The sequence below is a fragment of the Oculina patagonica genome, chromosome 6 (genome assembly GCF_052425735.1).
Source record: "Oculina patagonica isolate OP01 chromosome 6, crgOcupat, whole genome shotgun sequence".
Lineage (NCBI taxonomy): Eukaryota > Metazoa > Cnidaria > Anthozoa > Scleractinia > Oculinidae > Oculina > Oculina patagonica.
In genome coordinates, this window is record NC_135763.1 from 11795741 (window position 1) to 11814295 (window position 18555).

Consider the following 18555-nt stretch of genomic DNA (forward strand, 5'->3'; position numbering starts at 1 on the left):
TAGCCTACTATACACTCTGATTAGCCTACTATAAACCCCGGTTAGCCTACTATACACTCCTGTTAGCCTACTACACACTCCGGTTAGCCTACGTTTCACTTAGGTTAGCCTACTATGCACTCCGATTAGCCTGTTTACGGTTAGCTCTCAATAATTGTAATGGGTTTTGCTTGTTTCGGTGATTTCGTCTCGTTTCGCTCGTTTCGGCCGTTTCGGTTGTTTCGGCGGTTTCGTTTCGGTCGTTTCGGTGGTTTCGCTCGTTTCGGTCGTTTCGTTTCGGTCGTTTCGTTTCGGTGGTTTCGTTTCGTTGTTTCGGGTTTTAGTACATGCCTATTTGCATACATGTATTAATATTTAATGTTTACATCCAACATACTACACAATCATACAATGTACTTAATAAACTGTTCAAGGAATTGTATACACTACAGTTATTCAGTTTGCGTTCATTATATAGCTCCATAAAGCATGTGGGCTTCATCATTACGTGCTGTATCTAGCTATAAAGTAAAGTAATGCCTGCAGCTTACATAACAAGTAATGTAAAACTATACAAGTGCATGTTTTTGTTAAAAAGTTCATAAAGGAAATGGAAAACCTGCTCAATTTGTTTCCTCATGTGAGCACTTGGAAGTTTTTAAGAACACTCAACAAGTCTTAGAAGCACTTGGCTGTACCTCATGCTATTCTTGGTGTTCTTATAAAGTTGAACCCACATGCTTATATCCCTCAACAATTTGCAGTAGGCATGATAACTATTATTTTAGTAAAAATACAGATACACTATAAATACAATTGTTTGCTAGCCAACTTCAGCTGTGATAAGATCTCTTTCAGCTGGTAAAAATAGCCAGTCAAAGGCTCTTATCTACATTCCTGACCTAGTTATACCTTTTTGTGGTATAAGCCACTATCAAGGCAAAGTGTCTTGCTCAGCAATGAACTAATTAAACAAAAGTGTATGCCTATAAACTCAGCTATCTAAATAACAAATAGAGAAAACTAAAGGTTCTAATATTCACTCAAGTCTGGCTTTCAAACACCATTTGAATAAAGGCAAAGCTGTGCTCTTAGGAATAATTGCAGGGTGCCCAAAAGCTCTTATATAAAAAATTATGGGTGCCCAGCTCGGTAGCCGGTCATAACGCCCCCAAGATAAAATGCCCCCGAGACATAATGCCCCCTATAAGACATGAGGCCCCCTATTGCGATTTATATATTCAGAGAAAGATCAGAGAAGAGAAGGATCCGAGGATGTAATAAAATCAATAAATGATATGAACTACTGTAGTTTACTGGCCTGTTTGCGTTGCGATTCATCCGTAACTATGTAAAGATACTTAACCTTTTTACGGTGCGATTCCATTGTTAAACATTATGTGGCATTCGCTAGTTTTACTAGGTTACACTTTGTTTTCTCACTCGGTTTTACAATTACGAGGAAAGGATAAAAAGGTAATGAAAAGAGAAAACAACAAAAATAGGAAAGTACAAGAACCTTGGATCGGTCGAACCCACTCACTCTAAACTCGGTTTTTACGATCAAAAACTGAAAAATTATGTTTCTGCTATCATTATCATAAAATTACAAATAAAATTTGCTTTCTTACAATGGGGGCGTCATGTCTTATAGGGGGCGTTATGTCTTAAGATGAGGGGGCGTTATGTCTTATAGGGGGCGTTATGTCTCGGGGGCGTTTTACCTTGGGGGCGTTATGACCGCAATTCCCCAGCTCTTAAAAACTTTTATCATAGCAAAGTTATACAAGATGCCCAAAGACAAAAGTAGGTCACCTGTGGCGCCTGCATGCCGGGCTCTGCTAGAGCACAGCATCTCTGGAAGGGATGGTCTTTGTTTGGTTATTACTTTTTAGCCCAGGGGGTTAATTACCATATTAAGAATTGCTGACAGTCAATGATATCAATGATGTCATCTAGTACCTGACAATTTTGAAAATTGAAGCAAGCTTAGCTTACAACTGTCATGTGACATGCTTACGAGTTGACTTGGGTCACATTAACAAGTACAATACTTTGTCACAAAAATGGTAAGCAAACTGTTGGTTAGATTTAGGCAAAACATGTTGCACGTTACAGTTGCAAGCACAAATCTCTTTCAATGGAGTGTCCCAGCTGGGGCTCAAACCCTGACCACTAGATCAGGAGTATGCACTATAACCATTAGGCCATCATATCTCCCTCGCAAATGATGCTATGTACAGTTGAGGTAGCATAGCATTGGCCCATCAGGCTGAAGCTTATCCCAGTTTCAGAAGCATCAAGTGGCCAGGAGTATTTCTACTCCTCCCTAGATAGGATGCTCCTTCATCACAGGGTTATCCTTAGCATAAAATTCACCGGCACCCATTTACACACCTGGGTGGAGAGAGGCACTGTGAGAGTAAAGTTTTTTGCCCAAAAACACAACACTGACAATGATCCGGGTCAACCGATGTCCAGTGCACTAACCATTAGGCCACCAGCCTCCCAATGCTATGGGCAGACTGAAATTTGTTGTTGTTTAGTTTGATAAATTACGTGAACAGGTCACTACAGTTACAGTCCAAGCTCTCCAACCAGGCAAGGCCAGCCAGCAATTGACTAATGAAAACCTGGGATGTTAACAATATACTTGATAACACAATATAAAAGCAATAAATTTGTGACCTCTTTTTTTCATTTGAACACTTTAAAAAAATTAATGCTATTTGGTCAATTTACAAAGAATTTGCTTGGGTTGCCTGGGTTCAAGTAAAGTCACACTGTAATAAAATCCATGAAATCACACAACAAATGTTTCACTCAGGACTAAATGGCCCTTAATCTGTGTGCCTGATCACATAATTTAGCTTTGAGGTAATTGCTGTTTTCTTTTTGCAGACAGCAAAAACAAATCGCCTTCTCCTAGTAAAATGCTATTTATTACAATACAGTACATAGAAAGCTGTATTAAAGACCAAGAAGTAATGTTTTAATTAAATTATAATTATGTGTCTTGTAAAACTGGCTTCTCGACAAATTTGTTGCCCATAGCAGTTTTGAATCATTCCTTTTTCCGAAACAAAAAGTTGCAAATAATAGGAAATGTGTTAAGAGACGAACGAAGAAATTAAATGGAACATTCTTTTGGTTAACAAAATCAAATTGACTACTAATCGGTTCAGGCAAACAAACAACCCCCGACGCAATAACAAATTCATTTACACCTATAAAGACACTTTACAGTTCTTAACATATTCAATCAAACTAAAATAACGGGAAAGGTCATTGAGTTATCAAAGATCTATAAAACCTCAAAACAAAATAGAATAAAGCCGACAATTATGATGTAAACACCACATACCTCAAGAACCGGCCCGACACCAAGTATGGTCTTCTCTACGGACGAAGCTTGCGTTTTTAAACCCAAGGCCGTCAAATGATGAACTAGAAGTTTTGTGCTTTCGGTTTTACCCGATCCACTCTCACCACTAATCACTACGCATTGACTTCTCTTCTCTCGCAACATACGATGAAAAGCCACATCGGCGATTGCGAAAATATGAGGAGGAAGCGAGCCCAAGTTCCGGTTGTTGTAAGCATTGATAAACTTGGGATTGTACATAGGAAAAAAGCGAAACGGGTTCACAGCTATGAGAATTTCTCCCACATAAGTATAAATCCGTCCCTGGGAAAATCTTCCCTCCAAATGTTCGAGCAAAGTTTGCTCCGACAACGACGGTAATCGACATAAATCGTCATCCGGAAGTTTAGATTCCAAATCGAAGTCAAGCTCTTGCCAGTTTCTAACACTTTCGTGGCAATCCATCCAATGTTGTCTCAGTAGTTCTGGTTTCGTATCTTCGTCCTCGCAGGCTTTTTCTCTGATAAAAAGCCGGTAACGAGTTCTAACCTTCGGGGGAAATCGCCTCCAGCTTTCTTGAACTTGTACAGGGTGATCTGTGACGTTTAGAACTCTCTCACTTTCGTGATCCAAGACACTATCTCGATAGCAAACCTCGACCAATTCAAAATTATCCCACTTGTCGTTGATGTCGAGATTTCCAAGCGTTAATTTCAATACTTGGCGAGTCGTTGCGCTTTCTGCTACCGAAACCACAGTAGACTGTACAGCGGCGAGCAACTGACCGGCGAATATTCGAAGTTTAACGTGCCGACTGCCTTTCCTCTCAGCCATAGAGCGATGGCGGAAAATGATACTTTTTACTCCAACAACAGCAGACACTGTGTGATGACATTTCTCTGCACGATCACAACCCCCTCGTCTCCTCTCACTTTAGCCGTCGCTAAAATCGTTAAAATGGACTTTGCTGAACAATCTCGATCATTGCAAGAAGTGACGGTGGTTCATCCGAAAACAGCACCGCTGGAGAAAAGATAAACACAATAGAGAAATGAATACATTAGGGAGGGCATTGGGTTGTTATTTCATTCAGTTTCACTACACAGAAGCATTTTTCCTGGATTTTTATTCGTATATCCGTCAGTTTCCGTAAAATTTGCATTGAAATTAATCCGCCCATTCATATACCCTTCGCATTACATGTAGTCCAAAAATACCGCTAGTAATTTATGAAATCACGTCGACCCGTTCATTGTGCTCTAGACCACATATAATTCGACCCCTGTTGATTTCACCGGGTTTTACAAAGAAGCAATGGGCGATTGAAAGCAGTGACAATCTTTTCTTTCTTTGTTTTATCAGATGTGGCTGGTATTTTGATACAAAATCTGTAGCACAAAAAGATACCGACCCGCGAAATTCACAATGTCTTGTGCAAACAGTTGGGTTAATATTGACAAATGATTACGACTCCATTGGTTAAATAAGTATTTGTTCTTTGAAATCCTTTAATTCCGTGAGTTCATGCAAAATTATATCCCAGTAGTCTGTTCAGATCCGTTAGTTTTATATTCACAAAGAAACCCCGCGAGCTAACAAGCGGAAGAGCTAGTACGATCTAGTACGAGAAATCCGCGTTTGAAGACACTGCAAATAAATTCAGTGTTGTTAATTGTTCAAATGAAGCGAAGCACAGTCCTTACGGCCGAGAAAAATGTAAATACACGTGCTGCTGGTAAATTAAATTTTTCTCAAGACACCCAGATACATTTGATTCAAATAAATGATGTTTAAATGTACTGTTTTGGTTAAATAAAAGTGACTTGCCTTTATCTCGGAGCAGATCAGCTGCCACGACCGATTCAACAAGTCCAAGGTTGATGGAATATTTAGCATCGGAGACGTTCGATATCAACCCAGTTTCCAGTATTTTTTAGCAGATCCAACTACTATGCTTTTCTGTTAGAAAGTCTCACCTCGTATTCAAAAAATATGCTAAAATGCACGTTCAGATTTACCCTCCATAAAGCGATGAACTGTAGAATTCGCGTTCGCGACGGTCACCGCGCCCGCTCAGTCAATTCAACAAAACAGCATGCGCAACGTACGTAACGCAACGGGTGGCGCGAATTAACTTATTACACACAAAAATAAATATAAAAATCATTAAAGTTTAATTACGTAACAAGCTGTTTGTTTTGACGAAATATTTTCATAAATTTATCAACAGTACGTAGTACATAATCTCGTTGCAGTAACCATGCGTTGAAACGGTCCACCTTTGCCAAAATTGACTCCGTTTTTTTTTTTAAATTAAATTAATACTTTATTTAAAATACTACTTTATCGCGGCGGTGGGTTTAATACTACAGCGGACTCCTTCTAAGCAGACGAGGAGGCGGCGTAGATTACTGTGTCTACTGTAACTTTTCTTGAACTGTGTGACCCAGAAAAATCGTCGAAATCTTTTGGTGTTAAAGTCACATCCGGTATCTCGTGACGTCAAAGTGTTTCCTGTCATTGAACCTTACGTATGATCCAATTTTACCTGTATCCGGCTCGGTGATATAAAATCAGCGAAGCAATATTACAGTAAAGAAACATAGGCCATGACATGATTTGTCTCGTCTGGGAAGTGATACCGAATGAAATTTGTTTGTTGGCTTCGCCTACGTTATACGTTATTGCACGTATCGATGTCACGCAAATTGTTAAACTTGCGAACGGTTTGCGATTCTCGGAGAGAAACCCATGGGGAGAAAACGAAGGAAAGAAAAAAAATTTTCTATAAGAAAAAACAGGGTTTACTTATAGGTTCGAAAATAGGGACTGTTGCGCTGGCCAATTTCAGGTTCGTTAATCTTAAACGAGGGTCTTTCAATCGTCACGCAATGTTAAGGGAGTTGCGTGACGATCGGGACAAGTCGGCAGGCTCAGGATTCTTATAGTTTCAACCATCTCTCGTGAAAGATGGTACAATCTGGATTCAGTAAACTATACTAGTTTAAAATTTGTATTTTTCTTAAAGGATTATGGTAATAAATCTGGTACAAAGAAAAATATCTTATCAAACTAGTCTAAAACCCCTTTGGTTAGAAATTCATGTTTAACTACAACATGTAGATATACGCAATACCCAAACAGGAAAGGAGTACCAAATCCTCGAAAATGAAGTTTTTAGATCTCAAAATCGAAACACCAAAAACTGAAAAACGAAGTACCAAAAACTCGAAAGCGAAGTACTTTTATGGCAGTGAACGATAGTCTGTACCCTGAGCTTTAGAATATGAGATCGGTGTCCCCGATTAGTAAGCTTATGGCTAGCTAGAAGACTAGACACTTAAATAAAGTTCTTATTATTATTATTATTAATCATGACGCGTGATATCCACTAATTTTGTGATTCTTGAATGCTTCGCTCTCGAGTGTTAGGTGTTAGGGAGCCTGCTTCTGCTCGCGGGCTCGCGCCTTCGGCGCTCGAAGAGTTCAATTCACGTCGCAGGCTACTGTCGAGTTGTTTTTCAAGTTTTCGGTGCTTAGTTGTTGAGTTTTTGGTGCTTCGTGTTTAGGCTTTTGTTTTTCATAGTCCAGTTGGTAAAGCATCGCACCGGTGACGCTCGGTAACGTGGCACTGTGAGTTCATTAGATTTCTTGATGAATTCTTTACTTCATAATAGCAAATGTTGGGGCGACGCAACTTTTATCAGTTCAAACAGGCAAAGGGAGGGAGGGAGAGGTGGGGTAGACTGATATGGCGTAGCATTCTATTAAAGGGGTAGGGGCATGCCCCACGTGACTCCACGTTGGATAAACCGGAGTTAGCCCTAAATGAGCGCTGATAAAGAGACACATCATTGCATAGTTTACTTTATTTACAAATTTTACTTTTTTTTTCCTTACTTCCGTGACAGAGATCACAAATTTAGAAGTTTATAATACACTTTATGTATGTATGTAGAGAAAACTGTCTCGACCACCTTTTAGTATAAAAGCCGCTGCTTGTCACACAACGTTCCTCTGCAACCCGGAAAGTTGCGTGACGAACAATGTAATGCCTGGAAAGGACACTAAATGCACACACGAGAAATGGCGTAGATCAAGCATACTGAAGACATCAAAAGTCGATAAATTTACTGATCCTTTCACGTTCTAAAACGATTTCATTATCTCCGGAGGAACGCGCAAGTGCAAGTATGAATTGTAATGCGAAACATTTCCTTCTCTCACCAAAAAGGCATTTTACTACAAATTAGAAGGCGTCGAAACACTCCGCTGGATGTAATCAGGAATACAAGCAGTAAAAAATGTTCAGGATTAGTCAGGATTGCGTGACTAGCGTGACTCGGAGAGAAATACGAGTCGAGTAATGCTTGCGTCTCATCATATTCAAAAGTATTTACTCATATTTTTACGTATCGTTCAGCATTTATAGTCATTGGAAAATTGCTGTATTTGGTGAGAACGAAGAAATTTCAATTCTGTTCCTTCATCTCCCGATGCGCAAAACTGCCCAAGAAACAATTGCACCAGGTTAATGGCCCTTGTGAGTCGAAGGTTCGTCAAGAAACAACTGTAGCTTTAATCCCGGCAGTTCAAGGTCCGAAGAGCAAATCTGTTGTTAAATATGAAAGGATTCCAGCCTGTGTCATACATCTTTAACGAGATCATCCAGGTTATGTTCTGTAGCCACTAGCTTCGCCTTGTCCACAGATCGCAGTTGAAGCAGAAGTTGGATTACTTTCTTGATGCCGTTCCTGGAAGAGAGTTAAAACAAAGTCAATTACCAAACCATTGCTTCTCTTCAGAACAGATAAATTTAACCGTTACGAGAAGGCCCAGAGAGGCAGGGGTACAGGGGTGGCCTAATGGTTAGCGCACTGGACTCCGGTGCACGTTTCAGGCTCAAGTCCTGGCTGGGGTCACTGCCCTTTGTCCTTGGAAAGACAATTTACTCTCACAGTGCCTCTCTCCAGCCAGGTGAATAAATGCAGGGTCGTAACCAGGTATATGGGATCAGGGATCACAGCCTTGGGATCGGGATCACAGCCTCGGGATCGGGATCATGGACCCGGGATCCCGGATCACAAGTCATGGGATCCGGATCGGCCAATCAGATGGGATCAGAATGGAATCAGGGATCAAATGTTGCCACATTTTGGGGATCAGGTATCAAAATTTAGAGCTAAGATTTGGGATCAGCGATGAAAAAATATACCTGGTTACGACCCTGATAAATGGGTACCGGATGCAAGTCCGACTGGCATCCCATCCAGGGGGAGGGATGGAGTAGAAATGCTACTACTCGCTTAATGCTGTAATGACCGAAATAAGCTCGGTGGTAAGGGTCATTTTGGCCTGATGCCTCAAGGCTCATTCAAACGTTCAAGGCCTTCTCAAGACAACAGCCTAAAGTACGAGTATCATTTCAGTCTTTATTTTTTCTTAAGTACGCAATAGTTATTCTTAGCAGTCGACTTTCAAATCTTAATCTTCTCTCGATGTCTTTTAGTTCAAGTTTGTCATCTCTGCCCCACCCTCCTGCACCCCGCTCTTCTCTCAGAGCATTAGACTTGGCAACTTGAAAAGAAGAGATTCCTGTTTCATACTACAAAGACTTTTCAAGACTCGATCCGGCAAAATTCAATCTGTAACATGAAGCAGCTAAGACTGTCGCTGTTTGTCCTGTACAATCCACATGCTGTTATCCGGTTGCAATATACAATCTCAGTCCATATTTACCTTGCTTTCTTTTTCTCGACTTCAGGACATCCTGCGCACGAGCGTTGCATGCTGGCTGCCAAGGTGGCAAGATAACGTGCAAATGCTTCTAACGATGGCAAAGTCTTCTGTTGCTGCTCGTTAAGCCACTGTTTGGGAAATGTAACTGTGATCTGCAGTGGAAAAAGGCATCCTTCTTAGACATGTGTACTTGCTGCGATCCACAATAAGATTAACTAAGCGAATTACTATAAAAAATATACTCTAACAATTATTCCATGAGCACGCATTGGATAGAGATGGTAGAGCCAACGGCGCGAGTGGAATAATCAATCTATAAAGACAGCCACGAAATAACGTTAAATCTAGCTAATTTTATTTTGTTTTTGTCTGGAAGACGATGCGGCAAAACGTCATCATTACCCTAGATTCCTCGCGGCCTTTTTGGAGCAAATCGAGATTTTTTCTGGTATACATACCGTATATTTTGACTGTAAGTACATTCTCTATATATACGCGCAAGCTACAATGAATGCCTCCTTGGGCTTTCGCCTCTTGGCGAAAGCCCTGCGGGGGCAATAAGTGGACACTCTTTGGAGCAGAATAAGTGAAGTTTATGGGAGCAGTGTTATTGAGTGTGTGAAAGCAGGACTGCTTTTAAGTGCATGTTTAGGACAGGAGAGAGCCTATAGTAGGTGTTTGTATGCAGAGAGTCTTCTTTAATAAGTAAGTGCACTTACAGCTTTAGCCTTTTCCAGACTGTCATAGTACAGATGAGAATGTTGAAGAGCTAACAGCAGATATCTGTTCAGTAGGCCATCTACTGCCATCTCCTGCAGTCTGGCAGATGAAATGAGACCTTCCCATCTGAGAATGTTACCCATGAGCTGCGAAGAAAAAGGAAAAGAAGGCCAATAATAATTAGTGCGGTGTAATAAGGGTGTTGAACTTGTAGCATTGACATCCAACAAAAAGCCTTGAACTAAACATTTGGCATGCAATACAGAAGAACCACGCCTTACGGCCACCCCATTAATACAGCCATGCAATTACTACAGCCACCCTGTTATTACAGCTATTTTATTTTGGCTGAACCAAAGCACAGTCTGTCTGTCAATCAGCCAGTCACAGTCAGCCTGTCTATTAGTCATTCAGTCAGACAGTCAGCCAGTCAATCCATCAGCCTGTCAGTCAGTCAGCTATTCAGCTAGTCAGTCTGTCACTCAGTTAGTCAGCCGCAGTCAGTCAGTCAGCCAGTCAGACAGTCTGTCTGTAGGTCAATCGGTCAGACAGTCAGTCAGTCAGCTATTCAGCTAGTCAATCTGTCACTCAGTCAGTCAGATGGTCAGTCAGTCACTCAGACACTCTGTCAGTTAGACAGAGAGGGCAGACAAACAGTCAGTCAACCATTCACTTTCTTCTGAACCTCTTTTAACAATTTATATGGCCACCCAGATTCTCTTGGTCCATTAATAATAAATTGAATAAACACAGAAAAATTTAACATAAGCGCAAAAAGACTCGAAAAAAACTACCTTGACACAACTCCAAAACTGTCTCTGGAAAAACGCCAAAGCCCCAGAAGATTTGTTGTCCAGTAAACTGCCAAAAACAAAGGGAAACAGTGATAATTTCAGTAAGATGGAGATCTACATGTACTTACTGGTATAAGGAAACAAAAGGAAGATAAAATTAAATTGTACCTTTTAGGGTAGAGAGGAACATAGACATCGTCGCTTACACATCTTCTCATGCGAGTTGTTATGGCAGCAAACAGTGACTGTACGAAGCAAATAAGAAGATATCAAAAAAAAAATTACAACTTGATATATCATAGGAACGTGAGGAACCGATCTCATTCTCTGAGCCTGCATTTCTTTTTGGTCAGCACCAAGCAGGGATGTAGCTAAGAAAACACTAAGCCGGCTCGTCAACAAGCCCAGCTGGCTTTTCTGGCCTCGGCAGCCCCAAAAGTTTACCCAAGCCTTTGTTTTCATGTGGATTTTCAGCCGGATTTAAGTTCTATTTCAGCTGGTTAAATTACTCAGCAGCCGGCCCTTAGCGACATCCCTGACCAAGAATGCAGACTCTAGCTAAGTTCGATTTAGTTTTTGCAAAGAATGCTCATTGTGGTATGCCAGCTAATTAGTAGCACTTTGCAGAGGAGTGCCCTAGCAGAGCCTCTGCTCTAGCAGAACCTGGGCCACCAGGCAACCTACGTTTGTCTTTGGATGAAGCTTTTAAGAGATGGGCACCTAAGATTTCTTACTTATGAGGCTTCAGGCACCCTGCAATAATTATTATTCTGAGAGGACAGCTTTGCTTTGAGAAGAATAAACTCTGAGACTGTGCACAAAGACAGAAGTCTGTGCATCACAGACTTTCAAACTGAACTTGGCCAGAGTCTGCATTCTGGTGCTCATTAAAAAAGTGGCCCCGCCCAGCACCAAGATTGAAGAACAACCTTTACTTGTGTCCACAGCTGAGCAAAAACAGGGTTATCAAGTAAACATCGCAAGTTTTCAGCTTGCATGGTTGATGTCAAAATTTTACTAAACAAAAGCTTGGCACTGTAATGAGTTCAATGAGGTAAAAAACTTGTGGCAAAGTGCAGACAATGCAGGTCATCATTCCAATGAAGGTTAAGTGTGCAATTTCCATCTTTCTTTGCACCAAACAATGTATTCTGTCCTAAAACACAATGCTGTGTGTACAAGCGAGTATTGTATTTCACATTACCGCAATTAAGCTGCCAGGGATATCGCTAAGGGCCAGTTGTCGCCTAATTTCACCAGCTGAGAGTGAAATTAAATCCGGAAATACAAAGACAAAGGTAAACTTTTAGCACTGCCCAGGCCAGAAAAGCCAGCTGGGCTTGTTGGTGAGCCAGCTTAGTGTTTTCTTAGCTATATCCCTGAGCTGCCTTTATAATTTCTGCTTTACCAATGATCAGTATGCATTCTTACTTGAGTTGTTTTATCTTGAGCATGAAAGTTGGGATAAACTTCAGCCATTCCTCTTATTAACTTAATGGCTAGCACTGTTTGTTTCTGTGATAAAGGATCCCACACATGTTCGAAAAATCCTACACAAAAAAGATAAAAAAATTCAATGTAATTATGCAGGAACAATATTTGCCAGAGGTCTTAAAGAAGTAAGTCTTTTAAATTAAACACTTGTTGTTAAGTCGTTCTGTTCCGTCTATTGTTAGTCAAATTAAGTCGTTCTGTTGGCGGTTCGTTTGTCGCTTCTCTTTACGTCGTGAATAAGTCGTTTGTAAGGTGCCGACGTACGACGTAAAGAGAAGCGACAAACGAACCGCCAACAGAACGACTTAATTTGACTAACAATAGACGGAACAGAACGACTTAATTAGACTAACAATAGATGGATCGAAACTGACCAATTACTGATGACAAACTTTACACGAGTCTTACAGCCAATAACATCACGGCTTAACTGACCAATCAGCTTCAACGGACCAGACTTATAACATCATCGACTGACAACAACTTTTCACTTGACTCTGAAGATGACTTCCGCTCAGGTTGTCGAAACGTCAGTCACCAACAACAGTTCTTCTCAGAACTACTCTCACCCGGACGATCACACTATACGAACTAAAGTTAGTAAGTAAGTGAGAAACTTCATTTAACCCTTTCACTCCCATGGGAAATACCACATTTTTTAAAACGGTAACCATGGACCCAAAGACCACATACAATATACCATTTGAAAGGTATTGTTTCTGGTATGTATAAATCATACTAACAGACATAGAGGAAGTCACTGTTTTAATTCAAAAGGTGACAAAACCAAAAAAGTAAAACATTAAAAAATACCGTATTTTCTTGACAGTTATACGGCACACTCGGTTATAAGACGCACCCCAAACTTGGCAACTTTGTCATGCTTAGTTTCCAAACTGAAAATTTTCCGAAAACACTCGGTTATAAGACGCACCCATTTGGGAGTTAAAAAGATGCAGTCATCAATTTAAGGACAGTTCTCCTTACAGAATTTGAATGTTTGAATGTTGCTCATACTCCTTGGTACAATTTTCAAGTAAAGAGGTAACATTTCTTGCTAATATAAGGCGTTAATTAGCTCGAGGTAAACATTTTTCCATCGTTCATGCTTCGATCTTGGCTGCTTAGTAACCTGGCAAATGTGTAGTTTCCAGTGACCACTGAGTTTGTAGCTTGGTTACCAAGTTCTCAAGCACGCTTCGTACTGCTTCGCACTTTGTTTATCGAGTGGTTTTCAACGATTCTCAGGCTTTTTGGTGTTTTGGTGTATGCTTGATTTTCTTTGTCTGTTTCAACATAATGCTGACATGTATACGTAAGCAGTCGTTACCAAAACTTGTCAACTCGGATAATAAACTTTTCGTTGAAACTTGCTGTTTCTTGTTCTGGAGGTGTAAAATATTATACAGTTCAATGACAAACACTAAGAGTTTCCTTTTTTCTTGTTTTAACTGCAAGTTCCTGTAAAATGACGACCATAAGATTTTGTTGGGCGAAAATACTCGGCTATAAGACGCACCCCAATTTTGGCAAGAACTTCCCAAGAAATAACAGATTTTCCTCAAAAAAACCGTGCGCCTTATAACCAAGAAAATACGGTATCTCATTCCGCCTATTTTTTGGGTATACCCCTCAACTATAGCTTAATTTGCAGCTCTTAATGTGTGGGTTGTTGTCAGATATTTACTTGATTTTAAAATTGAAAGAGGAAAAAGTTGCAAAAGTTATAGGGGTGGTTAATCAGGTCTCATATGCTAGGGGGTACCATTTTATGCTTTAAAAAGACAGATCTAATCAAGACCATTTTGCTGTCCAAATTTCATACAAATTGACCAATTGCAATTATTCAGCAACGAGCCTGGTATCCATAGGGGCCTCGGGATGTGGACTGACTGACTGACTGACTGACTGACTGTCTGACTGTTGTTGTTTTTCACTTGCCAGTAAGTTTTGGAATCAGTGACTTCTCCAACACCATTGGAATGAGTTTAACATCAGGGTCTTCAACATCAATATCATAAGGATCATCCCCACATCCAAACAACACCAGACTTTTGTACCAGCGGAAGTCCTCAATCTCCATGCACTTGGCCTAAAAGGAAGACAAAAGGTCAAAAATTAATGAACATGTTTAAGGTACAGTGAAGAGTATGAATTTGGTCTGTAGCAAAATGTTGTAGGAAAAGGTCATTGGATGCTCTTGTAACTTGAGATAGACGTACAGTAGTTTAAGAGAACTCAAGTTGTGGCCTAAGAGTGCAAAACTACATTGTACCTGTTTGAATTTTATGAACTATCCACTTGTGAAAAATTGAAACAAAAACAGTATCACTGGAAAATACTGCTACACTGTTTAAAGCTTTCAGCTGAGTAGCCACACTTAACCATTTTTCCTCAGAAGTTCCAAAACATGTATAATTATGTCATGTCAGTAATAATTTGTCATAATTATCTGTGACAGTCAAAACAAATGCAATTTTTTTCTCGAGTTTCACCAAGGTTTCCCATCAGTTTGCATGCAGTATCATGCTCTTGCATGCCTAACGTCGCCAAGCAACACCATACACTTGTCAGAATGTGCCGCTTTCAAGTGAATTTTAGATCAAATGCCAGCTGCTATAACCTGCTTCAGTGAAACTTTGCGTGCGGCAAGGTGTTCATCACGGACACCATGTCCTTGCCAAGTTCAGTTGCACAACGTTCAAAACAATGGTATCAATTGTACCTCAAATGGGTTCCAGTCCAATAGTTGCAGTCTAATAAATGGAGCAAACAGTTTAGGAAGACAAAGTGAAATGTAAGCATTCCTATAACAGTCTTCGTGTTTGTTCTTCCATTCTTCAAATCTTGATTTTATTGAGTCAATAGAAGTGAAGTCCTCCACAACATCTTCGAAAATCGCCTTCTCCTCTGATAAAATCCTCTCTGAGAAAAAACAACAACAGAAGGACAGAAGACATAGATTGATTATGCCACCACTTCTCCTTAAAATCCTCTCCACTCCACCCCAAACTCATGAACATCCCCAAAAACAAATTACCGGTAACTCCTGGGTCTTTAAGACAGTAGCGCCTTTACTGGCATAATGTTTAATGATCAAAAATTTTAATTATTGTAGTTTAATGAAGTTACGGAGTTCTGTTTATTTAGTACCAGACTGGTTGACACTCCCATTGTATTAATAAAAGCTCTAGATAAAGTAATGAGTAGGACATTTATTCCAAAATTAACAATCCCCCTCACCCATCAGCCCAAAACAAGTTTTAAAAAGACACCAAATTTTTTTTTTTTGTACAGACACACATCTAAATCCTTAATTTCTAACTGTGCACCAACCACTAGGCCTCTACATTTCCCATAGTACATCAATTAGAAACACAGAATTATTCATTAGAAGTTTGAGATAAAAAATAATCTTACTTGTTTCTGCCCTGAACTTGACAGCATCTATTTCAGTTTCTTCATCGTCAGTTGATTGTCCTTCATGGTGAGTGTCGGGTTGTGGACCTTTCTTCTCTTTTTCTCTGTGTTTTCTTCTCCGTGCTCTTCTTCCCTCCCTCTCAGCAGCTCGTCTTAACTTGCCCTGATCTGCTGCTTTAGCTGAAGTTTGCCCCTGTCTCCCTGTTATGAGATGAACCATGAATAAAGGGGCTACATGTAAGTCACGGTATTTTAGGTAACTCTTTTTATTTTCGTTAATTGAGGCCCGGTTCAGACACCGATCTTTTCATGAGCCGAACTTAATTCCTTGAATTAAGTACATGAAAAGAGCGGCGTCTGAATCAAATTAGACGGCCATTTCAATTCCTGCCTGGCTTGGCCGAGAATTTCGCCTGTGGAATGCCTTTGGAACGGCTTTGATTCAGACACCGTACTTTTCATGTGCCGATCCTAATTCATAAATTATTTTAATGTATTTTGACTGGTTTTATTGCAACTGTATTTGGAACGGCCTCGGAACGGCCAAAAAGTACGGCGTCTGAATCAAGAGGTGAACTTTTGTCAATTTGGGTCAGTCCAAATTCGAATTGAGTTCGGCTCATGAAAAGTTCAGCGTCTGAAACGGGCCTAAGAGCTCTAAACTTCAAATTGGCAGAGTCTTTTTCATTGACAAAAATGACAGCCACATAACAAACAAGGATGATTTTTCAAGCATTGTAAATGACACTTTCATACAAATAAATTGAGATAAACTTGAAAAAAGTCAGGCAAACATTTTTCAAGTTTATCTGAACACAATCTGTTTTAATCTTCTCAAATTTTGCCCATTTGTGGCCCTTTATGGCCTTTCTGTGTTTCTTTTGAGTTCTAAAATTAAGCTGTTATTGTGTTATTTCAGTTATTTATACATGTATGAACAGTTGGTCAGTGCCAAAATAATTGTGACATAGCCCCTTTAGATTCAAGCTTTATGGTCACTTTTACATTAAACTCAAACTTCAGTCATGTAAAGGCAGATTTATACATAACAATATGTTGGCCTTCTCACTTGCATTGGTTCACCATCCTTACAGACAAATTTACAGCCAGGATTTGTTGGCCAGATTTATGTGCTGGTATCATAGTTATAGGGATGAAATTCAGCCCCTTTAACATCTAGATGTATCTATGTATGTATCTAGATAGATTTTCAAACCAGTTTGATTTTAACTTTTCATTGCTTTGTATTCATTATCATAATCTGAATCAAAGGGGAAAAATCAAACTGGTTTGAAAAGAAATTCAACCAAGGAAAAAAAATTAACCACACCATAACTAGCCAACACGTCTTGCTCTTGCATGATTTTTAATTTTAATTCTAGTTACCAGCTTGTGCATTTAAGAAGTCTTCGGCCTGGTCATTAACATCCAGCTGCCTCCTCTGTACAACAGTACTGGCACGATTCTTTAACAGTGCATGCATCGACCTCTCAAGCTCATCTATTTCTGGCACCTGTGGAAAGAAAGAGGCATGTAAACTTTCTTCTTATTACAAAGTGTCTCGATAACCTAGTAATATATGGGTAACCAAACCGTTTAAATAAAATTAATAAAATAAAGTGATCACAGTTGTAGCTTCTTGTTGAAGCAGCAATTACCCCACCCCTCCACCCCTTAGATCATGCTTGTATCACCCACCTTGTTGTTAAGGCATTCTATCAAGTCCCTGACATACCCCCTCATCTCTTGAAAAAAACTAAATCTCTGCTCTGCATTTCGTCCTTGGCGTTCTAACTTCTTGATGCTAGCCTGCGCAGTTTCCAACTGTGATGATGTTTTTTCTTTGTCCATCTGATGTCCACGATGTACCTCTTGAAGTGTTGCTAGCTGTTGCTTCATCTTGTCACAAATCATGTCTACCGTGACAGCATGACGAGTTTGCAGTGAATTGGAAGCCACTGTTGGTCCATAAATTTGATGTCCATTTGTGTGTGCGTCAGCATACCCCATTCCATATGTATAAGGCTGTTGAGAAATTTGAAAGACTGAGGAGTTATCTTCAGTGTAAGGTTGTTGATATAATGAGTTTGTCATCTCAGTGGTTTGCGGCAATTCTGTTTGAGCCAGGGGTGCAGAAGCCCCTTTCACTCCTTTGCGAATTTGTTCGTCTTCCCAAAGTTTCAACTCCTCATCATCCTCTGCCTCTTCGTCGTCAGACTTTTCTTCAAGTTCTTGATTAGCAAGTGCAGCTTGTACCTCTCGCCGGCGATCCAAAGCCGGAAATCCTCTTTTCCTTGGAACAGAGAAGGTGATAGCACCTTCTTCATCCTCCTCGTCACTTACATCATTTTCATCTTCTCTCACCAACCGACCTGTGGAAGCAAATTGCCCTTCATATCTCTTTGTGTCATCCAGAGGAATGAATTCTTGCTCTGTTTGTCTGGCCATTTCACGCCTTTTACGTGCTGCATGGATTGTTGCAGCATCTGGTATACTGAAATCAGTTTTCACACTTGAATTAATAACTGGCTCTGTTACAGAGCCTGATCCTACAGAATCATTGTCATCATCAGCATCATCATCGTCACCTTCGCGTGTGATCTGGCTTAGTTCTGCTCGCAGTGCAGCAAGTTTCTCATCGGTGTCCTCTAAGCCCTGCTCAAAACTTCCGTCATTTTTCTTCGCGTTTGCCTCACCGCCGATTTTCTCTTTCTTTTTTCGTTCCTGATCAATTTTCTTCGCCAAACGACGGCTTTCCTTCGACTTGCGAACCTTAAAAACCTCGCCGTCGTCTGTACCTTCATCATCGAAGCTCAACAGGGAATTGGAAGATGCGACTTTATCGACCTTGATCTTTGACTTTCCTTTCTCTTTTGCCTTTGCATTTTCGACTACGCTTTTAGAAATTGCAGGAACGTTCTCTGTTTCGTCATCATTACCCGTTTCATCTTCTTCGTGAACAACTTTTTTGCGAAAATTTCGTTTAGATTTCTTGAACATGGTGGCCATGATTTTTCTCCGGCCTGCGTGCAAGGTGTCATGGGA

The 18555-nt window shown here is 40.2% G+C and overlaps 2 protein-coding genes across 2 annotated transcripts in view; both read right to left on the bottom strand.

Moving 5' to 3' along the window:
• LOC144658656 (unconventional myosin-IXb-like) overlaps positions 1-5402 on the bottom strand; it is a 47941-nt gene extending 42539 nt beyond the window's left edge. Inside the window, exons 1-2 of the mRNA XM_078519117.1 lie at positions 5171-5402; positions 3344-4366 (exon numbers count right to left, since the gene is read on the bottom strand). Of these exons, the coding sequence (XP_078375243.1) occupies positions 3344-4177 (834 nt within the window). The 5' untranslated portion in view covers positions 4178-4366; positions 5171-5402. The remainder of the gene's footprint in view (positions 1-3343; positions 4367-5170) is intronic.
• Positions 5403-7192: 1790 nt separating this feature from the next.
• On the bottom strand, positions 7193-18546 carry LOC144658880 (PAX3- and PAX7-binding protein 1-like). The gene is made up of 11 exons (XM_078519368.1): positions 17209-18546; positions 16897-17023; positions 15511-15711; positions 14816-15015; positions 14032-14182; positions 12028-12146; positions 10765-10841; positions 10597-10663; positions 9802-9948; positions 9083-9234; positions 7193-8097 (listed from the first exon to the last, which is right to left on the bottom strand). Exons 1-11 carry the CDS (start codon positions 18517-18519, stop codon positions 7989-7991), a joined length of 2661 nt encoding a protein of 886 aa, XP_078375494.1. The 5' UTR covers positions 18520-18546; the 3' UTR covers positions 7193-7988.
• Between the last annotated feature and the right edge of the window lie 9 nt (positions 18547-18555).